The sequence below is a fragment of the Phoca vitulina genome, unplaced genomic scaffold (genome assembly GCF_004348235.1).
Source record: "Phoca vitulina isolate PV1807 unplaced genomic scaffold, GSC_HSeal_1.0 scaffold25, whole genome shotgun sequence".
Lineage (NCBI taxonomy): Eukaryota > Metazoa > Chordata > Mammalia > Carnivora > Phocidae > Phoca > Phoca vitulina.
The window spans coordinates 15,866,889-15,894,464 of NW_022589728.1; the positions used below are offsets into that span (position 1 = coordinate 15,866,889).

The 27,576-nt window shown below is 40.9% G+C and overlaps 2 protein-coding genes across 2 annotated transcripts in view; one reads left to right on the plus strand and one right to left on the minus strand.

Annotated features, from left to right (window-relative positions):
* Positions 1–717: 717 nt before the first annotated feature.
* BHLHE22 (basic helix-loop-helix family member e22) lies at positions 718–3,537 on the plus strand. Its single transcript, XM_032421769.1, is given in 2 exon segments — positions 718–1,290; positions 1,292–3,537. Coding segments are annotated over 2 exon segments (1,146 nt in total). The 3' UTR covers positions 1,865–3,537.
* An 11,079-nt stretch (positions 3,538–14,616) lies between these two features.
* The window catches only part of LOC116642934 (cytochrome P450 7B1), a 172,682-nt gene continuing 159,722 nt past the window's right edge, over positions 14,617–27,576 (minus strand). The window contains exons 5-6 of the mRNA XM_032421556.1: positions 24,121–24,296; positions 14,617–16,914 (exon numbers count right to left, since the gene is read on the minus strand). Coding sequence (XP_032277447.1) covers positions 16,627–16,914; positions 24,121–24,296 — 464 coding nt within the window. The 3' untranslated portion in view covers positions 14,617–16,626. The remainder of the gene's footprint in view (positions 16,915–24,120; positions 24,297–27,576) is intronic.

Sequence of the window (27,576 nt, forward strand, 5' to 3'; positions counted from 1 at the left end):
AAGCTAAAGGCAGTTGTTGGGTTACTAACAGGACCCAGCGCCTTGCAAACATATGCGCTAAGCTGTGTATACAGATGGCACGCAGAATAATGGAGCAGGCGCCTTTTATAAAGCTCTAGCTGCTGCCTGTCTTCAGACCTGGGAAATGAAACTATTCAGACTCGCGGCCAGATAGCGCCTGCGATTGTTTGTTACCGTTTTAATCCTATTAATTAAAACGTTAACCTGATTGGGTAGAAAGCGCTGTCCCAACAGGCGAGTCTTCTTCATAATAACCTACTCAGAGATAATGATGTAAAAGACTCCCCCGTCTGTGGCGGCGGCTGGTTGATGGGTCCGGAAATCTCTTGAAGGTGAATCCAAGCAAGATAAACGGTGCGGAGAGGCGGCGCGGGGCTGGGCTCAGAGCGGCGGCGGCAGCGGCGGCGGCTCCACTCCCTCCGCGCCCACCCTCCCACCATGCGGGGCCGCGGCCCATGGTGAGCCCCAGCAGCCAGCACCATCGGCTGGAGACGAAGAAGAAGAAGAAGAGGAGGCGGAGAGCGCGGGGGAAGGCGAAAAAGAAAAAGAAGGGGAGAGGGCTGCCAGCAGCACCGGGACCGACGCGCGCACCAGCCCAGGAGCCCGGCTCCGGCGCGTCTGCGGCGCCGCCTGACTCCCCAGCCGAGGCGGCGGCGGCCGGCGCGGCGGGCCGGGGCTGCGCGGCGGCGCCGGACCATGGAGCGCGGGCTGCACCTCGGCGCGGCCGCCGCGGGCGAAGACGACCTCTTTCTGCACAAGAGCCTGAGCGCCTCCACCGCCAAGCGCTTGGAGGCGGCTTTCCGCTCCACGCCCCCGGGCATGGACCTGTCCCTGGCGCCGCCGCCCCGGGAGCGCCCGGCGTCGTCCTCCTCATCGCCCCTGGGCTGCTTCGAGCCGGCTGACCCCGAGGGGGCAGGGCTGCTGCTGCCACCGCCCGGGGGAGGCGGCGGCGGCGCGGGAGGCGGCGGCGGCGGGGTGGGCGTCCCCGGGCTGCTCGTGGGCTCTGCCGGCGTTGGGGGCGACCCCAGCCTGAGCAGTCTGCCGGCTGGGGCCGCCCTGTGCCTCAAATACGTCGAGAGTGCGAGCCGGGGCTCGGTGGCCGAGAGCAGCGGCGGCGAGCAGAGCCCCGACGACGACAGCGACGGCCGCTGCGAGCTGGTGCTGCGGGCCGGAGGCGGCGACCCGCGGGCCTCCCCGGGCGCGGGAGGCGGAGGCGCCAAGGCGGCCGAGGGCTGCTCCAACGCCCACCTCCACGGCGGCGCCAGCGCCCCCCCCGGGGGGCCCCGGCGGCGGCAACGGCGGGGGTAGCAGCAGCGGCGGCGGGGGTAGCAGCAGCGGCGGCGGCGGCGGCGGCGGCGGCGGCGGCGGCGGCGGCGGCGGCAGCAGCGGCAGCAGCAGCAAGAAATCCAAAGAGCAGAAGGCGCTGCGGCTCAACATCAACGCCCGGGAGCGCCGGCGGATGCACGACCTGAACGACGCGCTGGACGAGCTGCGCGCGGTCATCCCCTACGCGCACAGCCCCTCGGTGCGGAAGCTCTCCAAGATCGCCACGCTGCTGCTCGCCAAGAACTACATCCTCATGCAAGCGCAGGCCCTGGAGGAGATGCGGCGCCTCGTCGCCTACCTCAACCAGGGCCAGGCCATCTCGGCCGCCTCGCTGCCCAGCTCCGCAGCCGCGGCGGCGGCGGCTGCTGCCCTGCACCCGGCGCTCGGCGCCTACGAGCAGGCTGCCGGCTACCCGTTCAGCGCTGGGCTGCCCCCGGCCGCCTCCTGTCCGGAGAAGTGCGCCCTGTTTAACAGCGTCTCCTCCAGCCTCTGCAAACAGTGCACGGAGAAGCCTTAAACACACCCCCCCGGAAAACACAAGACCGACCCCAAAGCTAGAGGAAAGTGAAAAGCTGCCCCCCCACCCCTTTTATTTTGGCCCTCTCTTGTTGTGAAACACTTGCAAAGCAAACAAAGCAGAGGCGAGAACTGAGGAGAAGTATCAGAGACAACCGGGACTTTGAGCCTTGACATCCCCAGAATCTCGGTCTTTGGGATGGGGAGGGAGGGAGGAGGGAGGTGGAGTTGGGATGAAGTATGGATGTTTTTTTCTCAGAAAAGTGGCAACTTTGGTTGCAGCCTAGACCGCAGGGAAGCTTAAAAAATAAGTTGGGAAGTAGTCGCTCGGTTAGGAAGCGTGGAGAGTATTTATTCAATGGCAAAATACTAATCCTACTAATAATCGTGAATTTGGCTAGTGCTGAGGGGCAGAGGAGGAGTCCGGGGTTGGGTGGCTTGTGGGACGGAATATTCATTCAGACAAATCAGAAAGGGCACTTGAAAATAAATTTTGATTCTGAGCCAGGAGGAAAACTTGAAATGTAGACTTATTTAAGTGGGGGGAAAAAACCAGAAAGAGACACATTGCTATGAAAAGACTTGTATTTTTTATTGTCTCTGAACTTTAATCCTGTGAAAATGCTCAAAAGTTTTGGCAAGAGTGATATAAAAAAAAAAAAACTGACTGTGGCTGAAAGAATTGCATTTTAAAATATTTATGTGCACCTTGTTACTTTTCACTCTGCAATGATGTATTAACAATTCATGGTATTTATTTGTTATTCTTCAATGACCCTTCCACATCAACAATATTTATCATGTGTTAAGGTCATGGGTCTTATGTGCAGATTTTTTTAATGCCTCTAAAATTCTGTTTTATAGATTAACTTATACTGTGTGCCAAGTGTTTAAAAGGTTTATTTGCCAACAAGTATGAAGAGACATATTGATGTATCTGAGCTGCTTAGGTTTATCAAAGGTCATCTGGATATTTTCAGTTGCATCATCCCTGTATTTAAATTGAGCTTTAATAAATTGCTTCAGTCCAAAAATTACAGGAAAGGTGTATTCTTAATTGATGAATGAATTGATCTCTTTTTTTGAAAGGGGACTCCTTTGCATTCTAAAAGGGAAAGACATCACAGCAATAGATCCTATAAGTAAGAACATGCTAAGCAAATATTTTTCCAGGCTGTGCTGTGCATTTTTAAAAGGTCTAATTTAATTGCTTTTAATATATATGTACATATATAAGTTATTTTAACTGTGGAGAATTATTTAAGTTAAAAGACTGGTTTGATTTGCCTATGGTGTGAAATCCTTTGTTATTTTTCTAAAAAAAAAAAAAATTTAAAAAGAAATAAAATAAAACTAAGGAAGAGCAAGAAGCTATTTACCCAAAGTGAGCTTTCAGTTTTAGTTTGCATGGCTGTTTGCCTGCCTTTCTATCCTATGAAAATCAAGAAAATCTTTTTTAAAAATGGAGTCCTGCTATTTTCCACTTGCAGATAATACAAATTCAGTTTGTCAGGTTGGATGGCGAGTTGGGAGCTATGATGGATCTACTGGCGGGTTTTGGATGTGTAAAGAATGATATATATATATTAAATAGGTCAATCAGACTATGACAGCTATGTACAACCATTTGTATGTGTATCTATGTCAGAAAGAATCTTTATTAAAATATTTTGATCAAACATTTTATTATGCTGTGCTTTGTGGAAGGAGCAATCACCTCTCTTCTGTGTTACTCTTTGCTTGAAAGGTAACAAAAAAGAAAGGAGTTTCAGAGAAGGTGGAACTTAAATTTTGGCAGGGATACACAATTAAGAGTAGCCCTAGTTCACTTGTTTACTTGTTAATAGGATGATGGCTGGGCCTGGTCATTGGAGGAGAGATAAATGGGGTCACTGGTGAGACCCAGAGGAGATCCAGAGCTCCTATCTGCTGGAATGAACTTTGAAGGCCATGCTGCCCCTGGAATTCTTTTTCCCACTTGTATGATGGCATTGTTAAGCATGCCAGGGTCCATCAAAGAGGGTAAAGTTTTTTGAAGAGTTTTAATCCAAACTGATATCTCCAACTGCCCGAAAGCCAAGGAAAAAAGATGGAGTTGGATTCTCTGAGAATGGATTTTATTGTGGCTTTCCACTTTTTTTGTAACAAGAGAATCAACCAGGCTTAATTATAAGTGTAAACAATGCCCATAGAGATTTTCAAAACTTACTAGTGTGGCTTGTTAATGAGATTTTTAGGGGCTATATGGGGATTGGGTTGAGAATTGATTCTATTAAAGAACGTCTGTATAGGCTTGTATTTGGACCTTAATGATGTCTTCAAATATAGAAGGCTTGATTTTTCCTGTGGTGGAGGTTATAGAGATGGTGGTGGTCGTGGTGATGGTGATGGTGGTGGAGTTAGAGTGTTTCCTCTGTAGGCAGTATGCTACATGCATTTTTGCATAGCCTCAGCTCATAATGATATCCCTAAATGACATCAAACTTAGTGGGGGGTGAGGGAGGATATTTTCTGCTCCACTTGCCATCAAAAAAGATTAATCAGAACCTGTAACTTTTCAGAAAACATAACAGCAAAGGGCCTTGAAGCTGGAGCCCTCCCAGTCAGGGAGTGGGGGCAGAGGGAGGGAACAGACTAGGGCAGCCCCCAGGCAGGAAGAGACCGTCTCTCAGCATTTACCAGACAAAGCCTGGGTGCGTCTAATTATGATTATTAAAACAATTTCCATGACGATGTCTAATATTATGTTAATTTGAAAACAACTGTGTATGAAAACTGTCGACTATAATACCTAAATTCATTTAATGAAACACATCGTTAAGGCAATTAAACCTCCTGGATGTGATTAAGAAACATAATTACGACACTGTTCTGCGCCATAATTGGGTGTCTTTAATCAAGGGGTAAAGTGATCAGCAACACAGCCATTAGTTTGTATTGTTCTGGCCCTGCTGTCCATCATTCTGATTAGGAATTAACCACAGCCACCATCAGTTGAATTTTTTTTCTTTTTGCATATTAACATTATAGGGGATACATTTGCTGCAAGATTTACTGCTTAATATTTCTCCTTATTAAGAGGACCTCCTTGAAATACTCTGTAACCTCTGTACTGTTCAACTATTATTAGAAATTGTACAAATAACAAAGCTTGAACTTCAAGAGAAAAAGAAATACTCATCATTCTTTCACTCTTTAATAATGCAATCTCCAGTCTTAACTCCTGAAAGAGACTTGGAATGGTTGGGGAAAGAAGAGCATGTTGAGAATAAGTTGAAATGTCAGACGAATATGCACAATTATTAAAAATAGGGTTATTAATATTTATTTTCATGTTGGTCATTTCAGACAAATCAATTCTCTTTCCCAATCCAGGAGTTGGCCAGCGTTTGGTTCTAGGAATAAAGGTCGGACATCTGAAAGGAACGGGAGGGGTTTCCGCGATTTACTTAGGGGGCCCTGCACAGGGCCTCAAACTTTTTCAAAGTTTCTTCAGCAGCAGCTTTTAGAGAAGGAAACCGATGGTTGGAGAAACAGTTCTTCCCCCACCCGGCAAACCTCCCGGCGCCGTCTCCTTTCTGAAATTTGAGTCTTGAATTGCGGCCCACTCTGGAAAGTTGGCCCACACGCCTGTGGGCCCCAGATGTACTTCCAGTCTGGAGCATGCACGTCGGGCCCGAGTGGCTGAGCACCAGGGGCATCCCTGTGGTCTTGCGCAAGTGTCCTGTGGCTCGAGCAGACAGGCTGGCCCCTAAGGCTGAGGCATACTAGACTGCCAGAGCACCTTGCCGGCCTCGGAGCCTGCTCCACACCCACCGCACCTCTGGGCGCTTTTTGCGAGCCACCCCGCCCCGCCCGGAGGCATCCTGCTACTCCTGTTAGGGAACAGAAAGTAGGCAAATGAGGCGGAGCGAGGACCCTGGGTCCCACTTGGCCTTCTATTCCACCGGTTTCCTTCTCTAATTTCTAATTTCAATTGTCTTCTCTAAATTCTAATTCCTACCTAGGTCCCCTCTCCAGTTTGACACTAGGCACCTACAGAAGCGTCGGGGCTCTTCCTGGACTCCTACAGGATCAGTAAACGATCACCTCCGGAGATCTTGCTAGTTACCCCTGGTTTCCCCCCCCCCGCATTCTGTGTGTGTGTGTGCGTGTGTGTGTGTGTGTGTGTGCGCGCGCGCGCGCGCGATTACGCGCGCGCGCACTCTATGGTGCATTCTCCGCTCTCCGCAGCTGGGCATCCCCCCCAAGATCCTGTGTTAAGCTTAAATTCTTCTCCTTTCTATCCCACCCACCACCCATCCTTACTGCCGACAGCTCACCAGGGAGGGCCCAGGCTCACAGGTTTCCCTTCTCCACGCGCTCTCGGTCTCGGACTCTGGAACCGAACCGTTCCACGCGCCCCGGACCCTCAGATTGCTCCAGCATGAGTGGCACTGACTTTTCCAATCTAATGACTTATGAAAGATATAATCATGTGTTAAATTGAATCCTCCGTTTAACTGTTAATGGTGTGCTCTGGGCACATTTACGTATTAGATGCTATGGTAACTAATTACCACTAGGAAAAAGGATAATACACTTGGAGACTTTGAAAAATAATGATGAGAGTTCACTTCCCGGCTCGCAGCACATTGTGGCGGCTCCGCCGGGTGGAGCGACAGAGTGAGTAGAGACCCGAAAGTGTGCTCGTAGAAGGCAGGAGGTAATGAATCCTGGTCAGACGAGTCTCCTTAGCAAAACCTTTAATGAAACTGTGCTTCAGTTGGGAAAGTGGTGGTGGTGGGGTGGGGGGTGGGGGGTACCAAGTACACCACAGTGCCTCTAAACAAAATTAAATTGCAAGATGTAAACATCAGAAACATAAATAAGTTTTCTTTTAATTAAAATGCAGGCCAGATTCAATTATCCACGTGCCAAGCAACTTTACATCAATTAACAGTTTTTTGTCGTGTGGGCAAAATAAATGAGCCCGTCTCCTGCGCGCTCTGCGTTGGCACTTATAACTCAGATGCCCCTGGATTTGCCAAGCCAGTGAGGTGCAGGTTGATTTAAATTTGCCCTTTTAATTGGGCACAGTAGATGGAAGGAGGGGAGGGGGGGCGGAGAGGGAGGGAACCTGGAGACAATAACTTAAGTTTAAGAGCAAAAACAACTCTCAGGGTAAGAGTCCTTTGCTTCCCGTTGGATCTCTGGCTCTTCTGATCCACGGATATGTGATTACTAGAACCAGGGTTCTGTAGGTTGTGTTGAATAAGCAGGTGTCTATTTTACCCCAAGGCCAGGGTAAATGTACTGGGGACCTGGGAGAGCAGAAGGGAGGCGGCCGTTTTACAGCCAGCCCAAGGTTACAGACAGAACGTCCACAATACACGTGCCCACCGCGCAGTTCTGCTCGCGAGGCGCCCTGGGAGGGACTCGGTATCTGCAGCCGCAGAGCACCCCTTCTCCCAGTGCTTCCCCTGGACTGGGTTCCCAGCCCCTCCTGAGGGAGCCAAAACATCCAACTTCCAAGTTTCTTGGCACAAAAAGCGAAGTTCAGGGTCTCAGCCTCAAACTCTCTTTCTAGAGGTGGCACTAGGATCGAGTTGTCCCCCGCGCCCCCCAGGCAGGTGGGTTCGCGTCCAAATAAATGTCAAGCTTGTCAGGAGCACCCCACAGCCTTGCTAAACCCAGGAATTCTGCGAAAACGCCCTAGTTTTAAACCTCAGAGGTCTTTGCTTCCTAGCAAAGCTGGGAAACTCTTTGCTCGCTTTTCCTGAGGCTTAATTTGGGTTAAATTCTACCACTTTTTCTAAATTACTCTTCTTAACACGATCCAGGAGATTTCTGGACTATGACAAAATTACCAGGTACCCCTGAGTGCGTGTGCATGTGTGTGTGTGACTTTTCTTTCTTTCCCTTCCCCAGTGTTCTCTAATTCGGGCAATATAGAAATACAAATTAGAAACTTTAAGAGAAATGACTGGGCTGGGAAGGTTAGACTGCAAAGGGAAAGAGGATTTTGCAGCGGGCCCCTCCCCCCACCACCACCATATATAATAAAATAGACAAGCGTAGCTTACAAGTAAGCCTCCAGGATGCTTCGATGGGGAGTTAGCTTTAATTATGCACACTGTGATATCATTCTCCTTTCCAGCTTGGGAAAGAGTTAATTCTTTCCCAAAGACCATAGTTGCCCTTGTCTTCTCAACCTGATTCAGAGATGCAATAAAATATGAAGCAAATTTATGATCTGTTTCAAGCATTTTATTGCTGTATTTTTAAATTCATATATGCACATATAAGAACTATGATCTGTGAATAATTTGAAATGCTATAGTAGAATGATACATTTTAGATAAAACATAACCATATCTTTATATAATTGTCTCAGATTAAAATAAAAAAGAAAAATAGATTTCTAATGTGGGCCAAACTGAAAAACTAATGACAGCCATAAACTGCTAACCAACCATAAATTAACATCTTCATCAAATGCTAAAATGGTATCAGTGGTTATATAAAGCAATTATTATTTCTCCTTATAAGTTTTAGAATAAAGTTCAGGGATATTTAAAGGATCCATTATTTACAAATGCTTCACAATCTTAAAGATTTTACATTTTATTAGGAGGATGGTTGCAACTCAAATCTGCTGTGTTAATAGATATGTTTAGAGATGAGAATTTAGATTTAAACATAAAAATGCTTCATGGCCTAAGCTCATTTTATGCATTTACTCTGCTCTGGCAATTACTGAAGAACTCGGTCGAAGGATTTCTTTGTTAAATATCTTCATCTACTTTTTGAAAAGAGAAGACAAATAATACCTTATTATAATGGGAGAGACCCAGGTTGTATACCTAACTGGTTAAAACATTAAATCATGCCCTGTCTATTTAAGTAAGTCCAACTACATTTGCCATGTACAGCTTCTCGGCAGAGCTATGGTCAAAATTCTGGGGTCTGGCTGAGCCTGTGCCCTCCATCTGTGACGTCCACGAAAAGAAATGGTTTCCCAAACCAGGCCTCCACAGAAACATGAAAAGCCATGGAGGGGAAAGGGAGTCTATCTTTTGAATGTCCCATATATCAGGAAGCAGGGTTAGGGAGTAACTGATTTATTTTTATTTATTTATTTTTTTTGGAGAAGCAGCCGGCATATCTATCGTTAAAGTATAGATTTCTCAAGAGAGTGAAATTAAGGAAAACCTAGAATTACTGAACAAAGTAAGCTCTTTTTAAAATTTAGAAAAAAGAAATGTTTTCCCAAAACCAAATTTACTTGGATTCTAGAGGATCTGCCTGGCATACACAATGAAATGATCTCTGCCACTCGGTGGTTGTTTATAGGAGGTTGCCCTACAGGGTAGTTACTGTGGATGAACATCTTCAAAGTTCAAGGATTAACTAAGGTCTTCAACTGGCTAAGTCCTGGGACCACTCTTACAGTTTAACTTTTTGGAAACATTGTTTGAGGACTTTCTTCTGTAGAAATGAATGCTATTTTACAGCTTTTGGGTAAATCTAAAATTAGCTCAAAATAAAAAGTTTAAAAAATGGATACTTAATTTCAAAACACAGAGGAAGTACTTTCTGTATACTTTAAGATTCATTTAAAAAAAATCCAAAAGTGATTTCAAATAGTTAAAAAAAAAATTCCATTTAAATTATAAAACAAAGACATTTGTAAACTTTAAACATATTGGATAGTTCTTAGAAGTTGCGAAATAAAGTATATTTCATTTAAACATTAAACACAAGAGACAGAAGAATTTACTAAAAAATTTGGGTTATTTGTCAGGTAATAATGACATATATTTTATGTTAACTATAATGGCTCGTGCTTAGAAATAAATGTTATATGGAGTAATGTTCTCTTGTAAACAAATAAAAATCTCAAATTAATAATGCTTTATAAGTGTTTAAATTTGACTCAGTGATGAATCATTAGATATTTGTACCCTTACCTGTTATACACCTGTTATTACATTATAGTTACCTTTACCTCTAGTTTCTTCTATAGGCACAAAACATTGTAAGGGAAATAAAATGCTTCACGAGTCTATCTCTAAACATTTACTTTCTGTGTCTGCAATGTATCATATCTATCCTTATAAAAATGAATACATTTAGGAATTGAGAACATAAACTATACCTCAAAGAATTAACAATAAGCTATATCAAACCCACTTAAAATTATCCAGCATAACCCCTGAGTATTTTTTCTACCCAGCTATATCCTGAATAGAAAATGCATATTATTACTCACATGATCATGGATAATTCCAGGCAATTAAAAATAAATTTTTTTAAATTTACTCAATAAGTGTTTTTTAGAGTAAAATTGAAAGCAGAGATAATTATTTTATAGATTGTCCATTTAATGACATGATTTATCCTAGTTGTTAACACTAAACTGACTAGTTGAAATACACAGGAACACCTTTAGAGTCTGAGACAAGTTCCTGTAAAATGTTAATGACTCACGGGAGTGTTTCTTAGAGAAACCAAGTGTCCAGTGAAATGCTATACATAAAGTTACTGCAGAAGCCACATTTAATCCAAATCAACACCATTCTGTGGTGCTTGCTTTATTTACAGTTTGGATTTCAGCTTTATGAATACATAGAATACTGTCCAAGTATTATTCAGCTTCATTCATGATCTGTGGTAAGAGATCTGCAGAAAACAAAGACCACATCTAATGGGATCTCTCTTCCATTTTTTGTTCTTTTACATCTTTCCACAGAATGACTGCAATTATGAAGAACTGTGGTCTAGCAAGGTCAGCCTGGTTAAAATAAACATATTAAAAAACTTATTAGTCCCTGATATTTCTTGGGTCTGTTTTTATTATTTCCCACATACATAGCTAAGTTAAAACATATTGAAAAACACTCTGAATGTAACAATGAATGTACCTTTAGGGAGGAAATCAGAAAATAAGAACGTGTGTGTGTGTGTGTGTGTGTGTGTGTGTGTGTGTGTGTTTGGGTGGGGGGAGACAGGGATGTGAGGATATTCAGACAGCAAAATTATTCTCCAAATAACCTGCTATTTGGAACCAAATCTTCTGTCACCGAACATGCTCCTAGTAGGGAAATAAGGACACACAGTCATTCACCTGTGCTTTAAAAGTTGATTTATTGAATTATTGTTGTAAATAAAAGATAATTAAATAGATTTACAAAGCATTTGCCTTTCTTACCTAATGTCTCTTTAAGATTTGCTTCCTCATAAATCCACATATATACCATTTTAAAATCAAAAGGTAATATTAAACAAACAATTCAGAACGACAGTTTTTTTTATAATATATGGCACTCCTCTGACTAAAAAATATTTTAAACATAAGTATTGCCAAATTATCTCCTATTTAAAATGGTGCAATAGAGTTTTTCACAAATTAAATTTATCTTACTGAAGAAAAGTATTATAAATAAAATAAAGATTTAAGCTAGAAAGTCCAAACATCATTGATCACTGATTTAGATTAACACTATGAAGAAGACTAAGTAATAATTGCTTTAGAGAAATAGTAGAGAGTTTTATGTGATTGCTCATTATAATTTAAAATAATGCTACAGGGAATGTAATCTTGGCTTGCTAAATTTTTCTTAATTGAGTATGTGAATATGAATACCTAATAATGCAGTTCAAGTAAATAATAGTTTGCAATATTGTGAATTTAATAGGTTAAAAACAGTGCACATTCTAAGGGCATATAATTCTTCTTTTATAATTATTGACATTATTTTATGCTAAGATCAAAACCTAAATAATTTTTGTGCTTTGATCTTTGAAATTGGTTTTAAGATTCCACTGTTCAATGAGAAGACATTTACAGGAAATGTTACCCAAATTATTTTTTTATGAGAAAATAAACAGAAGTCATCATGTAGATTTTGAGTTGTAACCCCTTTACCTTAGACTTGTGACCCCACACTTAATGATAAAATGAAGATATAATTAAGTGTGCCAGGAAAACCAAAAGAAGGCGGATAAATGTTCCCATGTAGGTTGCTTAGCAGCATGCCTTATTTAGTGGTAAATAGCTTTTTTCTTAATATCTTCAGAGCATTTAGTTTTTGCTACTAGATGCTTCATTACTGTTAGTCATTGATATAAAACAATACTATTATTCATTTCCTTTAATTTGAAACTTTGGGGAGGCTGTAAAAATGAAAAGATGGGTTTTTATGATATGTAAAGTATAGTTTTTAAGACATTTTAGAGCCTCAATAAGGTTTGGTTTGGGTATTTTTGGTTTGGCTATTTTTGTCCTATAATCACAATACCCGATGAATATGTTTTATTGTGTGTAATTATGCACATAGTAATTTCTCATTACAGAACACTACTTTGGAATGAGTGACGGGAGGCTAGATCTAGAGGTAAATCAGAATTTTAAAACTGTTTTAAAGAAATGAATTTATTACTTACAAGGACACTTAAAATAAATTAGTTGTGTATGTGTTGTTTTCCCTAATAAATTGTGTGTTCTTGAAGAAGGGTAATCCAGTACATAACAACATATCTAGAACAGGGGGAATGCTCAATAAATGTTTGATTGAATTAATGAATAATGAACTATGTAATGACTAAAAAATTATTCCCTTTAGCAAATACATAAGAACAGTTTTTAAAAGGCACAACTTGTTAAAGTATCTCCTTTACAACTTTATGTTTGCATATTGCATTACACTTTTCAAAATAAATTCACACGTCTTACTATGTTTAAGCCTCATCATGAACCCTCATGTCAAAAGGCCTTATTATTTTTATTTTGCAAATAAGGAACTGAAGCAATGAGAGGCAGAATGACTTGTCGATGATAACAAACTAGTCATATCATAGCTGGAATCCATGTCTTTTAACTTATTTCTCCATGACATTTTTTCTATTCATAAACATGCTTTAATGACTAGATGTAAGCCTTTTACAGGACTCTCTTGTTTTGGTTCTACTATCCACTCCTTTTATATAATATTTTCCCAACCATTTTGTTTATTCTTACTTTCTATTCTAAATTCCTGTACACACTTCTAGTTATAAGTTAAGCAGACATTAGAATTAAATAATTTCCTGTGTTCTCTCTACTGTAACATCGCAAAAGTGTACTACTGAGACAAATGTAAGCACACGGAAGTTTCTACTTCAGGTCATATGGTGGACTAGATGTCCTCCTACTATAAAAAGAATGGGCTATGCTTTGTGGAAGGCAGAAGATAAAGCCTAGGGCCCAAGCTGGGTGTGTGTGTGTGTGAAATCAAAGACTCCCGCACAAAGCCAAGAACTCACAAACTGAACATCTTTAGTAGGTGAACTAGAAAGAAACCTTGTTCCAGACAGCAAAACTGTCCGTAGATTTGCCTCTCTCAGCGATGGTGAAGGAAAACAAAACAAAACAAAACAAAACAAAATAGGAAGTGTCTCCCATCTATTCCTAATCATAGGGCTGCTTTGTAGCTGATTTAAGGCTAGAACCCACATTACCTATGTATCTCCCACCCCTCATCCCCTCTCAAGCTGCAAACTTAAAGTGATGTGAATTTGATAATAACATCAGCAGTCAGACAAAAGTAACTCAACTTCTCCCCGAAGGAATGAGTTTTAAACTCAGGTCTTAAAAAATTTCCAGAGATAAAATTCCAAGGAATATGGGCTCAATAAACAAGCCATAGTGAGTAAGAGTTACAGAAACAAACAAACTATAGAATCAGACCCACGAAACATTAATGATTTAGAAACATCAGATACATAATATAAAATAGGTTTCTTAAAGTACTTGAAGAAATGGAAGAGGATACTGAGCATATGATGAAGGAAAAAGACATCAGAAATGATCAGGCAGTGGGCGCCTGGGTGGCTCGGTCGGTTAAGCGTCTGCCTTCGGCTCAGGTCATGATCCCAGGGTCCTGGGATCGAGCCCCACATCGGGCTCCCTGCTCAGCTGGGAGCCTGCTTCTCCCTCTCCCTGCTGCTTGTGTTCTCTCTCTCTCTCTCAAATAAATACATAAAATTTTTAAAAGAAAAATGACCAGGCAGATAGGATGAACAAAAGAGAGTTCTCAAACTGAATATGAAATCATTGAACTTAGCAAATTCAGTGGGATCAGAAAAACTGAAAGCTGACAAGTTGGCCCCTGGTACCGTGGCTCAAGATCAATCAACCCACAGAAGGGAGAGGGCCGTAAGGCCCTAAGGATAGAACATAGCAGATCTAGAACATCTCAGGGAGAATGAAGGTAGTCACGGACTCGGTATGTGTGTTTGTGTGTGCATGTGTGTGCACACTACAGGGGTTGGGGACAGAGTTTGCCGCAGCCCGGGACAGAGGACGGTGGACACAGCAGTGGGAGGATAGGTAGGGGAGGAGTTTTTAGTTCCTGCTTTGGCCTCTCCCCCAAATTAAGTAGCTGATGGATATAGTTTCCATCATGGGGTGAAGAGATCATAGCAGTTAGAAGCAAAAGATTAGGGTGCCTGGGTGGCTCAGTTCGTTAAGCGACTGCCTTCAGCTCAGGTCATGATCCTGGAATCCCAGGATCGAGTCCCGCATCGGGCTCCCTGCTCGGCAGGGAGTCTGCTTCTCCCTCTGACCCTCCCCCCTCTCATGCTTTCTCTCTCTCAAATAAATAAATAAAATCTTTAAAAAAAAAAAAAAGAAGCAAAAGATTAAATATATATGTATATATACATATATATATAGTAATATGAATATATCTTAAAAAATATAGAGCTTAATAAGAAAATTAAGAAGGATGTCATATATAGAAAATTCGTTTATGTAAATTAACATGCACACAGGTAATATGTTTTATAAAAATATAAACTTATGAAAAGATAAATATCAAACACATTAGAATGTTTGCCTATGATGGGGAGAAGTATAATGGTGAAGATTAGAGATACGATAGAATAAGTAGACAAAGCCAGAGGGGCCTTACTTGGACAAATCATAATTGTGTACCATAAACTAAAAACAAACTCCATGGATGAGATAAAGAGCAAATTAGGTACACAGTATAGAGACTAAATTCACAGTGAGATCTAAACAAATTACCTAGAATGTAAAATAGAGGTAGAAAATATGGGGAGGAAAGGTCAAAGAACATGGAGTATAGAGTGAGAAGATCTAATAGAGTCTGGGAGAGGTACTACTCAGAGGTTACGGCTAAGAATATTTCCTACCCGATGAAACACACACATTCTCAGACTCAAGAGGCACTGTGACATGCAAGCGTGATAGAGACTAAGAACATCAAAGACAAAAAGAACACATTAACGCTATCAGAGAGAAGAGGCAGACTGCCCTCTGAATAATTAAACTAATGGCTAACCTTTTGATAGCAACAGTGTAAGCCGTAAGAACATGCAGTATCTTCAGAGTGCTGGGAGGAAATAGATTTGTGCGCACAGAAAAATCACCTTTTAAGAACAAGGGCAAAAATAAAGATGCTTCTGATCAACAAAAAACAGAGCTTAGCTAGCAGAGCCTCACTAAGAAATGTTTAGAGCATGTACTTTAAGAAGGAGGCTATAAATGCTAGAACATCTACTTATTATTAAGTACCGTAAGTATTTTATAATGTTACTTTAATAATCAATTTCCTTTTTAAAAACAAAAGCATGATGCTGAAATCATAGAAGTTCCAATCCATGCAATGCAAATTAACTGAATTTTATTACCTACTTTTCCTGTTTAAATACAGTAGCATCATTTAGGTCAGATGCCAATCACCTGGTAAGCTGAAATTAGAAAGCTTTGAATCATGGACACAATGCTGCACTGTGGCATATAAAATTATACTGCATTCCGTAATGGTGTAACTCAAAAGAATACAGATAAACTCCAGGTCCAAAAGGTGATGTGTCAAGAACAAATACTGCGATCTGGTTTCTCAGTTTATATAAATGGAAGCATTTAGGAAAGAGTTCACTGCAATACTGGTATAGCCCTCAGAGTTTACACTAAAACCAAATGCTACCATCAATCCTGTCATGATTTTAACATTTTCTCTTAACAACAAACCTAATACTAACGTCTCAGGCAAATGCTGAATATATAATAGGTTTTGTGTGTTCTTATACATTAAATCTTCTCAGTATCTAACTTAACATGAGTGGTCTTACATAATGAGAAATTTTGTTGCATTGAGCCATAGTATACAAAGTGATAAAGAACATTTATGGATGATTAAATATTGAAGTGAAGTTGGAGCATTTAATCTACTGCAAAACTCATTTAAGGCAAAAGTACCCAGGCGATATAGACATTATTGATATCACACTTGAAGGGAACATTTTCATCCAGTTTATCTCATGAAAATTTAATTTCCTTCTTCTCTGAGAATTTTGAATTTGTTAGACTGTGTCCATTTCCAGCACAAATTTCCACTAGTACATAAAGTGTGATTTTACATATTAGAGAAGAATCTGAGTGACTTAAAAAAATCCCACAGTGCCAAATTTATTGTGGTACATTTACCATGATGAGCGAAAATCACAATATGTAGAAAAACATAAAAAGGCTATTCTGAGTTTATCATTATGCTGATTATGATGTCTATTTTCATGTCGACATCCTCTTTTAGTTTATGATGGGTTTTGTGACCAAGTACGAACTGGACTGATCACAGATCAAATATAAATTGGCACTTTTTAAACAAACAGACAAACAAAGCAATTATATTTGCAGAAATTCAAAACAAATAGACGAGCCGAGGACATTTAGGTTAGTTCGGATAAATTTCTTTTCTTTCTTTATCACTTCTTTTAAGATCTTAGTTTGTACCTAAATAAAACATCAGAAGCTGGATGCTGAATACCAAACAAAAGGCGACTGTAGTTTGCTTCCATAGGTTTAGCATCAATTATTTCTAAATCAAAATAAGTTAAAAGTACAACCAACAATTGCTTTACTTCAACAATTGCCAAAAATCGGCCTGGACATTTGCTGGCTCCAAATCCAAATGGCAATAGGTAATACTTCAGCTTTTTCCCGTTTTTGAAAAAGGCGGTTTTCTTCTTACCATCTTCTACAAAACGATCAAACCTAAACTCCTGTAGAAAAGAGATAAGGAGTTTAGTTAAAGTGCAAAATTTATATGAAATAGTTTGAGGTCAGGTCCACAAAGTTGCCCGCTCTCTCTGTCTTTCTGAAAAGGCTCCTTTGAATCCTGCAAATGCCCAGAGAGTAAAACTTGACTAGGTGTAAATTAGGGATGAACTTTCAAAAAAACTCAAACGCTACTAAGAAATGACTTCTCCCTTATCATAGTGAAATGCACATACCTATATGACTCTTCTTCCTAATTCGCATCTCTCTCTTATGCTGAGGTTCCTACATGTAGAGACAGTCTCTGTATTTTTGTTCCCTAAGATGGTCCCACTTGGACTGATGTTGGGTAAAAGGTAAGGACTCCTGCGCTGCCGCTGTTACTATGGGATATTGACTTCTATTGGCCACAGGAGCTGCCTAATATGCTTTTTCTATCCTTCCTGATGGATGAGGATTCAGTGTTTATGTTTGGGTTAAACAGACATAAAATGAAATTTGAAATTCACATGTAGCACTATAGAGGAACTAAGCCACCAAACCCATCTTGCTTGTTTTCTGATGTTGTACTGAATTTCTCCTAGCACGGTGCTATTACAATGGACTCTCTTTGGGCTATCTCTAGGGTGGCAGGTATTTCCAATATGTTTTCATAAATAACTTGTTACAGAAAATTACGGGACTGGTTTATCTAGGGTGTTTAGCCTGGCATTAATTTACTCTCACTTGAGTTTCTGAGAAGAAACTGAGTGACCTTATTTCAGCCCATGGTGAATTAAGCCATTGATTAAATTAATGCACGTGCCATGCATGAAAATGACCAAGTATTTCCTATACTTGGTGCTCATTAGCATTAGACCTGCTCAGCACACAAGTTTGATATGAACTACATGAAGTCAGAGGCAAAGAAGCAGGTCAGACTGAAAGCATTTCATGTTACAGTGAAAACCCTACAATATGTGGATGGATTCTGACTCCATCGCAAATGATCTAATTTTCTCACTCAATATGAATGCCATCAAAATAATTTCCTTTAAAAAGTACTGGGCTTGTCTTCTTTTACCTAGATACCTATTTTGATAAAGATTCATGCTTGGAAAGCACACTATGGGTGGTTTCAATTCCCCTCCAACTTGCAAGTTGGTGCAATCATAAGGGCCAAATTAATCTACATTAGAACACAAGTATTTTCCACCCCCGCAGACAGTTCTGGGATGTATCTGAATAGGATCTAACTAGTGCTAAACTAAAAATATCTGTGCCCCCCTGTAGTAATGAACTAGGACACTCTTGTTGACATGCACTTTGTTACTGGAGATAGAGTACAATATGGTACTCTCTCCTGATAACCTTTTCCGTGACTGGGGCCCACGCCTGCTTGCCTGAGTTAAGGACTGGTGCTGCCACCTTCTCACTGACCCATCTGAGGAGAGAACGCTCCACAGGAGCTCCTCACATAGCCACGTCAGTTCAAGTTAACTTACTCAGGAAATAATTTGTTGGAAAAAGATCTCACTATTGCCACACTAATTAAGCCAGGAGATACAAAAGGAAAACTTGACTTGGGCTATAACTTCAGAGTGTCCCGATTTCATAAATAAGCCAACAATTGCTTTATTTCATGGCTATCCTGTTCTTCTTTGTGAAAGTGAATGTACTGCCCTCTGAGAGGCCAGCAGGATAAACGCACGATGCTCCCCCATCCCTGTGACCTACAGGTAGTGTTCACTTTCAATTCCCTCAAATTTCTACTCTATCAGCAATGTCACTCCTCTAGTTTTCTACCACCTTCTATTCCATTTCCTTATAGTAAACATCTTAGAAATTCCTACTTAGTTGTTTATATTATGAAACAAGAACAGGAAAGACCAACTTCTTTTGCTCTGTTACTACCATCCAGCTCAAAGGGCACATAGGCCTAAATATATTTTTGAGTTGAAATTTATTTTCAATTTGTTTTCCATTGTCAGGGCATGCAGAACTAGAGCAGAAACCAAAGGACAGGCCTGTGGCAGAGGCTAGGGAGATGGTCTGGTTTTTGCCAGAAAGAGAAGGGGTATAACAGTCTCACCTGTAAGATTCTGGGGTCACAGTGACATAGAATAAAGTGTTAGGAGCTCAAGGTGCATGCATTCATTTGGAGGAACTTAAATGCAGACCTTGTCATGTTGACGTAAACTCTTTGCAGTCACCCTAATAGCTCAGCACTTCACAACTAAAGACAGTCAATTAAATATTAAGCGGATGAGAATAGAGAAATCATAAAAGAAAGGGTATGACACTGTAATTCCCCATTACTCCTCTCAAAATTCTTGTGGTTGACTTCTGAACATCTTTCTTCTGCGGAAGTTTGTCTAGGTACCCATCACGGTAATCACACTGCTCTGGCCTCTGACTGAGGATAGGGTGTGTAAATCAATCTCGTCACTGTTACAGAGGAAACGTCTGTGAGGACATCTGATAGAACTTCCTTTCTTGTGAACAAAGAAAAACAAACAAACAAACAAAATGGTTAATGTCCCTTCTCCTCTGGACCTAGTTCTATGTGATTCTGATGCCGGCCACAGCTCTGGCCACCAGGTTGACAATGGAGCTAAAGCCACAGGAGATGGCAGAGCCAAGAAATCCCAGGAGATCGGAGTTGTCACGTTGTCTTATTTATCTCTGTATTTTCAAAGCACCCAACATAGTGCTATGTACATAGTAGAGGTTCCATATACATTTGTTGAATTAATGAATAAATACATGACAATAAAGTATATTTTAAAAGCAATCTTCAGGCTTCTGAAGAAAACACAGATATTGAATGAGTAAATAAACATGTAGAGAATGAAGCGTAGATGAATATTCAGCGTTCATAAATAGGGAATGGTATAATATTTAGCACTAGAAATCAAGATTGGATACATGATACAATTTTCTGGATAGAAAAGAGTTTTGGTACAAGTGACTGAGGAGCCTAATTTGTGTGCTCCAATATTGTGTTTAGTTCAGTTTAAGAGATTTGTTTTGAGCACTTCCTGTATGTGAAACATTGAAGTTAAAAAGGCATTAAAACGTAGTCTTGCTGAGGTGGGTGACATACAATATAATCAGGGTTCGTATTCATTCAATTATCATTTTGGGTGTAGGAATCCAGATTAGAGAAAAGAAAAGTTTCTAAGATAAGAACTGTCAGTGTTTTGAGTGGATGACTAAGGGGTTACACTCTTGCCCTGGGTTTACAATCAGCCCTACCGGGAGCAAGATGACAGAGTTCCTTTTTATCTGCCTGACTTAAGTTCCAATTCGTTTGTACTAGCTCGAGAGAGTGTGCACATCTCCTCCCAGCTCTGTGTTGAGGCTCTTCATATTAGTCACATGAAATCAGTCACGTGGGAGTATTTAAACCACAAACATTGAGAAAATCAGGGCTTTTCAGAGGGCTGTTTTACCAGCACACTGCTGATTCCAACATAGTGGGCATGAAGGCCAATTTACCGGTATGGCAGAAACCCTCTCAACACGAAGCACTTAGCTCTGAGAACATAGCTGTGTGATAAGGCCAATTCCCTAAACTCTAAGCTCTCAAAGACAAGGGCCTTTTAAATTTCTGTGCCCCCCATTATGTCCATCAAAGTACTTTTTGGATAACAGATGCTCAGTGTACATTTGTTTCTTTGAAGTAGACTGGTGGCATAATCTCTATTCCAATTTGAGGTACAGACAAAAAATTAGAGTATTTCCTCATTTGTTATGACTAGCATATTTGTAGAACAGTGACAATAATCAGAATAATATTGATACAACAGTTTTTATAGTGATTTAGAATTTATTCAAGGGCTTTCAAATTCGTTTTATAATTTCAGAATCCCTACACAGCTGAGAAGTTAGATAGGGTAGACTTGCATGAGGTCAAATAAGGTCTTTCAGTGCTCCAATGGCTTTGTAATTACTTTGTTGTTTCCCCGTGTCCTTACTTTAGAAGTCTACATGGCTGCGATAAAGTGTTACCACCCTAAAAGTTTGCTGTTTCTTCCCTATGGCTCAACAGTGTTTCCAGGCTTCCCTTTGTACCTTACCACCTCTGGCCACAGAAAAACCAACCAATAGATTTGCTCCTCTTCATAGCTCCAGGTTGGGATACTGTATTTTGGCAGAAAGGAAATCATCACCATTTACCAATTATTTGAGCGCCAGTTGCTTGAATTCTGGCTAATAATAGATGTAACGTTGAGGAGGCCTTCAGAAAAATTTAAAAAGCTATCTATTCTTAGGTAAATCTAGGCTTTTTTGAATAGCATGTAGACCAATGAAGAGAGGGGAAAAGAAAATTGAGAAGGGGTGTTTCCTGTGCTCTCTCTCTCATTGTCTTCAATTTTAGTTGCCAATTGATTTCCATATAGGCAAGAGCCACCTAAGTGGCTATTATTACAATAAACTAAGCACCCAATACTCAGAAAAAGAATAATTCTTTACACAGAAGTTACATATTGATAGCTTATAGACCCAATTAGGTCCCCAAACACTTTTTGTTTAGCCCATGTTGTGTTTTTAAACATTGTTTATCCAAACCTTTAAAAATTCTAAAGTTTACCCCAAAATCTGTTTTCTGAATTTTTTTTTTTTTAAATGACTCAGCCATGCTAGGCCTATGTGCCTATAAGAGCTGAAGGCTGATTCAAAAGTAGTCAAATGGTCTTATTTAGATACCTCTGGGCTCTCCTTTCCCCATAGTTTTTACCACTCCTGATAGTATTGTTACATTTATACACAAGCCACTTCATCCATTTGTTCTAGTTAGGCCCAGTACATATTTGAATATGCAATATCGGTGGTGATTTAAAATTCTAATTGAAGTGTATTTTCACTTTCAGAGCATTCATCCCTTCCAGCATCCCCTTATTTATTCGCACTGTGGACACCCTCGTATGCTAGGCACTGAGAATGCAGAGAAGGCAGGGAGTGGTGTGGTCTTTCCACTTCTGGAGCTTACAGCCTATGGGAGCACAGAGAAACCAACAAATAATTGGAAAACAGCAGGTGGTATGCACTATAACAAAGGTACAAGAGGCCACAGAGTGGGCAATGGCAAATTCTCTGAGGAGCGTAACGAGGTGGGAATCAGGAACACTGCCAAAGGAGAGATGATTAAGGGTGATTCTTGTGGAGTAATCTGGAACCTCTTGAGTGGACAAAGAGCAACATTCTAGGAATAGAGAGGTGTGTGAAGGAAGGCCATGGACTCTTTTTAGAATGTGATATTCTAGAGTCTCTTGGGCTTGAACATCCTGAAATAATGCCTCACTGGGTTGGGAGAACCTATGTTCTGTGAAGGCTCTTCAGTATCTATGTCCTCAAAGAAGAACTATACTTATATCTGGAGCTGGTCTTCTTCAAGTTTCTGGACTCATAGCTACTGTCTGTTTTCTATATCTAAGGCCTGGTCTTCCAATTCAAGATCTATAGGGCACAAAAGATAGGCAGTGGGGAATACAAGCCTCTGAAGAGCTTCTGGGTCTGTGCTCTCAGTGACAAATGGCCAAGGACAGAATTTCCCAGGATTTCCTTCTCTTTTTTACTGTCAATGGATGATGGTTTCAGATGGGCATCTGTTCTATGAGCATCTATAGCATCTACTTATTATCGTCCCAAGTTGATAAAAATGACAGGAATAAATCTATTTGATAGCGGTAGGTGCTCAGTAAATGTTCATAGAATGAATGATTATGTAAGACCTTGCCAAATCATATAAGAATGATTCTGAACCATGTCATATTTTTCTGTGCCAATAATGATCAGCATTCCACAACTAATTTCAAGAACACAATGATGGCAAAAAAACTAGCTAGTTAATTTTGGAGACCAAAGAACAGTACCGCAAAAACAGCGGTAATTTGGTAAACATTTATCGTGTATTTGCTGATAACTTTAATGTTGATTTTACTATCATGATATGAATGGTAAACGTAATGACTAGTGGAATAGTCACATAATGAAAATAATAAATAGACGTTAAATTAAAAAAAACTATAGATAGAAATAAAAGTTAAAATTTAAAATATTTTTTAAATATTAGTTATTATTTGCCCTATTTACTGAATATCTATGTGTGGAATAATTTTTTTTATATTTACAAATGTGGGGACAAAGCTAGTTTTCCGCAGAATGTTCATTCACTTACTAATACCCTACTTCTGATTTGTTATCCCTACATATAATGCCTCTTTTTCTGAAACACATAGAAACCATATGTATACTTTCCCCCTCACTTAAAAAATTTTGCCTTTGCTGATGAAATAGGTGCAAATTATCTCATTGTATTTGGAGTCTGTCCTTATTAATTTCCAAAATTCAACACTATTTTCATCTAGCGTGGCTGCAAAACATCTAACCTAGAAATGGTTTAAAAGTGATCCCCCTACGAACTGCTCAAAAAGAGCACAGAAGTTTACCTTTGAAAAAGCATTTCATATACAAAAACCACTATAGTAAAAACAGCACTTCATGAGACACACAGGCAGAATATGACTGCATTCAATTTGCATGCAGGTGGTGAACCTCTGAAGTGGTATTAAGGGATGAGCCAGGGTGGATTAATTTCCAGTCTTTGATATTCATTAACTCCAGCTTCAGAAAAAAATACAAGGAGATGACACAATTACCCTCAGAGCTTCACCCGTGAGCAGCAGCTTTACAATCTCAGGTTCATAATGCCATCCTGATTGATCAAAAAGGGGCATATACCTTTGGTAAGGGGTGAAAAAGTATATGGGCTTAACTACGGCAATGATGGTGCTTGATCTGGGGACAGTAAACCCCACTCTAGAAACACTTAGCAAAACAGTCCTCATTCTTTATTCTCTAAGCCACCTGTCATTAGCTAGCCCTCCATGGTTTTCAATAATTCTCTGCCAAGCAAAACCTATTTTTGGCCTAAAGGTAATGATGGCCAAGGTAAAATGCCCATTTCATTTGAAGAAGCCAGCATTTAGTCTCATCATTCTATTTCTGTTTATAGACCACAAAACCTTTGAAGAGGGTTCCTTAGGAAACACTTCAGTAAGTAGGAAAATTTTCCCATTGGAAGGCAGAACAGAAGTCATCAATCCGTCTCAAATTCCTTCTGGAACGAGGTGGCAGAAGGAAGCCACGGAAAGACAGTGTGAGGAAGAGGAACGTGCTTGCAGTTATCTAAGAAGAAGCAACAAGACTGCCTGATGCTTGTTTACCTCTGGAGCTTCAAAGATTTCCGGGTCATAATGTATGGCTGGAGGAAAGATGGCTACCAAGTCCCCCTTTCGCAAACAGTAGTCCTGCGTCTCTGACTGCAGAGTCAAATCCTCTTGAACAAAACGAATGATGCTTGAAAATGAGCATAGTCGTAAAACCTCGAGAACGGTGCTTTCTGAAGGACACAAGCAAGCAACAGCTTATTAAAACATGACTGCTCCTGAACAGTGTTCTCAATTTGTCATTAAGCTCATTACCAATAGCTTTGATTGAAAAGGGAACCCTTTCCTGATCAGATCCATTGAGCACCAAGGGGAGAGCCATGGTGGTCTTGGACTCCCAGAGCAATGAGGAGGCGGGAGAGAGAGCTGTGACCTGGCCCCAGTCACAGACAAAGGCTGCTGTGCTGTACTTGGGCAGAAAGGTTATTAGCTAGGATTTCTGTAGGAAGGAAAGGTTTGCAAGAGAGAAATGCTGTGTGATAGGTATATCCATTGGACATTAAAACCATCTCCCAGCTGAAGAATGCTGCTGGTGGGTTATTTCACCACCCTTCAGAACAGCTACATCTTTAAAGCCAGGCTTAGGCATTTAATAACCACTTAGGCAGTTAATAGTAAAGTAATTGTAGTAGAGCTTTCTGCGATGGCTTAACACTTAATTTCTTTTATGCTAGCTGTAAATAAAATGTGGGTCAGCATTTGTTGGAAAAATTTCAAAGAAAAAAAAGACTTTCATAGGATTCAGAAGAAAACCATATTTTTGCTCAGCATCCAGAGAAAATAACAGCCACCATCATAACCTGGAAGATTCCAGAAGCTGAATGTCCTTGCTTTCCCAGTGGCCTTCACCTTTCGCTCCTAGCACGACAGATTTTATGGCTAATTTCCGGCAATTTATCCTGGCAGTTTGAGGAGGAATTCCTTTGGGAATAATATGCATAATTTGCATAAATCATTCTGATAGCATGCATATCAGCATGTAGTTCCTGTCTAGGTCTGCATCTCTGTCTTCATAATCAAAACTGACTATGTTTTCACCAGCGTGAATGGGTCCTAGAATATAAAGCTTGATTCTTTCTAATCAGCAATGTGAAAAAGAGCTCCAGTTGAGCGTTTTCCCCCTTTCACATGGTAACAAACGGTTGTGTTTATGGCTTGCAATTTAGACTCACACACACACACACACACACACACACACACACCCCAATTTCTTGGTGTTCAGCAAAGCTCAGAAACATAGAGTACTCAATTATTAGATTATAGCAGTGCACTGGTCAGTTCCGTGAGGGCTTGCATCAGCGAAAAAAGAAAAATAAATGCTATTTCACTAAAATTTAAATCTACGCACAGCTTGCACAGGGATATCAAGTAGCTTTGGGTGCCTTCTCCCAGGACATTTTCCCCTCAGCATGCATTTGTCTAAGGAAATGAGGCTGCGGTCCACTCTGTGTGGCCAGTGTGGTGATTCAATGTGACGTACAGTGAAACTGTGCATATTCTTTTGGACTGCCTTCGTTATTATAATCAGGCAGAGTCAAATCGGTTTGTTGGTGATGAGGCCAGAAAAGAACTTTGGTTTTGGAACGTGGACCCCACTGCAGATAGCCACAAGGCACCCGACATGACGGATTTCAGCTGGCAGGACACCAGTGACCAACATTTCTATGGTGAAAAGCAAGGGTCGGCTTCCCAGGTACTGCTGCTGGCTCTGTTGGATCAACAACGGCGCAGCACCATTTTCGCCTGTGGTGGGAAATGGTAGCTGACATATGTAGCAGTGCTGTTCCCCCAAGTCCAGTAGGGGCGTGGGAAGAAGAAATGCAAAAGCAAAATCATTGTGGGGTGGCTCTGTGGCAGGGCAGGCATTTACCAGTCCGAATAACGTGGTCCCATCCGAGTGGCCGATGGGCTCGAGGGAAGCATGGCAGCTTGCGCCCACTGCGGGATCGCAAATGACAATTGGGCAAGCATATCTTATGCAGAAGTTAATCACAATAATGGAGCCCAAAGTGTGGCTTAGCGGTCAGATCGTAAATGACAAATCTGTTTTACCTTCCAGTACCAGTTATGTGTGCAAGACGAGGTTGGCTCTCGCTCTGAGCGATCATGCCGATAATCATTAGATGACAAAAGTAATGAGTTGCATTATTATCAACAATGGAGGGGGGAGCGTCCGTGGCTCTGCGTTACAATGTACAGACACAAAAGCCAGCAGCTTTTCCACCAGCGCCAGTAAGGATGCGGGCAGAGCTATATGTTGAGAAGAATGACAACTGCACAATAAAAAAAATTGCAGCCTCTACTTGTAGTTGTCATAGTTGAGCAGACACCAGCCAGTGCCACTGACAGACCAGCTGGGCCCTGGGAGGACTTCCATGCTGCACCAGGAGGTACAGTAAATTATCCTGCACGGGAGAGCAACATCTGTTTCTGTGCGAGTGCCGAACAAACAAGGCAATTTAAAACATACCAAGGGATAACCAAGCAACAAATGAACATGACCCTCATTTTTTTCCCCCCTTCTCACACACGAGGTGTTAAACTTCATTGTGCAAGCACTCCACGAAAGAGAGGCCAGGTTGGTATTTGATAAGGTGTTGTCAGAGAGATTTTACATATTTCCAAAATGGAAAGAAAAAGCTTATAGTATTGTTATTCTTAGAATCCTCCTTCCCCCTGCTATCTTCATTTCTTTTATACCAAAGCTAGCACTCAGTTCTCAATTCGCTCTAGAATTAAAAAAAAAAAAAAAAAAAAAACTTTCCATATACTTATAAATATTCAGTCTTTAAACCTAATTTGCTATACTTAGTTCACATGCCTTCAAGCATTTGTCTTCCAATTTCCACTGAATAAATGCGTACTAATGAGAAGTAGAGCAAGCTGCTGAGGCAAAGCTGGGTGACTTGGGTCTGGCCTGCCACCAGCTTGTGATAGGCGGGCAAATTGAGTTAAAATGAAAAGTCTTGTCAGCTGAAATTCAACATGGTAGCCAAACAGCAAGCTGTCAATCATCCAGCCAAAACAAGGGACTGTAGGTAATAAAAGGTCATTGTGATCATTAGTGCATTTGGCTTTCATATGCAAGTTAATTTTAATTAAACATGATCTCTATCTGTAAATGTTTTATAAAACTTATTGTACATAATGGATTGTTAATTTATACTAACATTTAGCAGGTAATAGGACCCTCTACTTATTAAATGCATTGTAGAGAAATGGCTATCAAGAATGCAAATATTTGGGGGCTAATTTACACCAGGCACCACAAGGTGCCAACAATTGGAATTGTGATTAAGATAAGGCTGCCTGTGTTTTGTCAAGAACTGAGCTTTACTAACCAGTATACAGTAGGAAATTGGATTACAGAATTCCCACGATGAGCTTACAATTCAGAGCCTGAACTACCTTCTTCACCTGGCTAGGAGAGATCTGTTTCTCTTTTCCGGATCT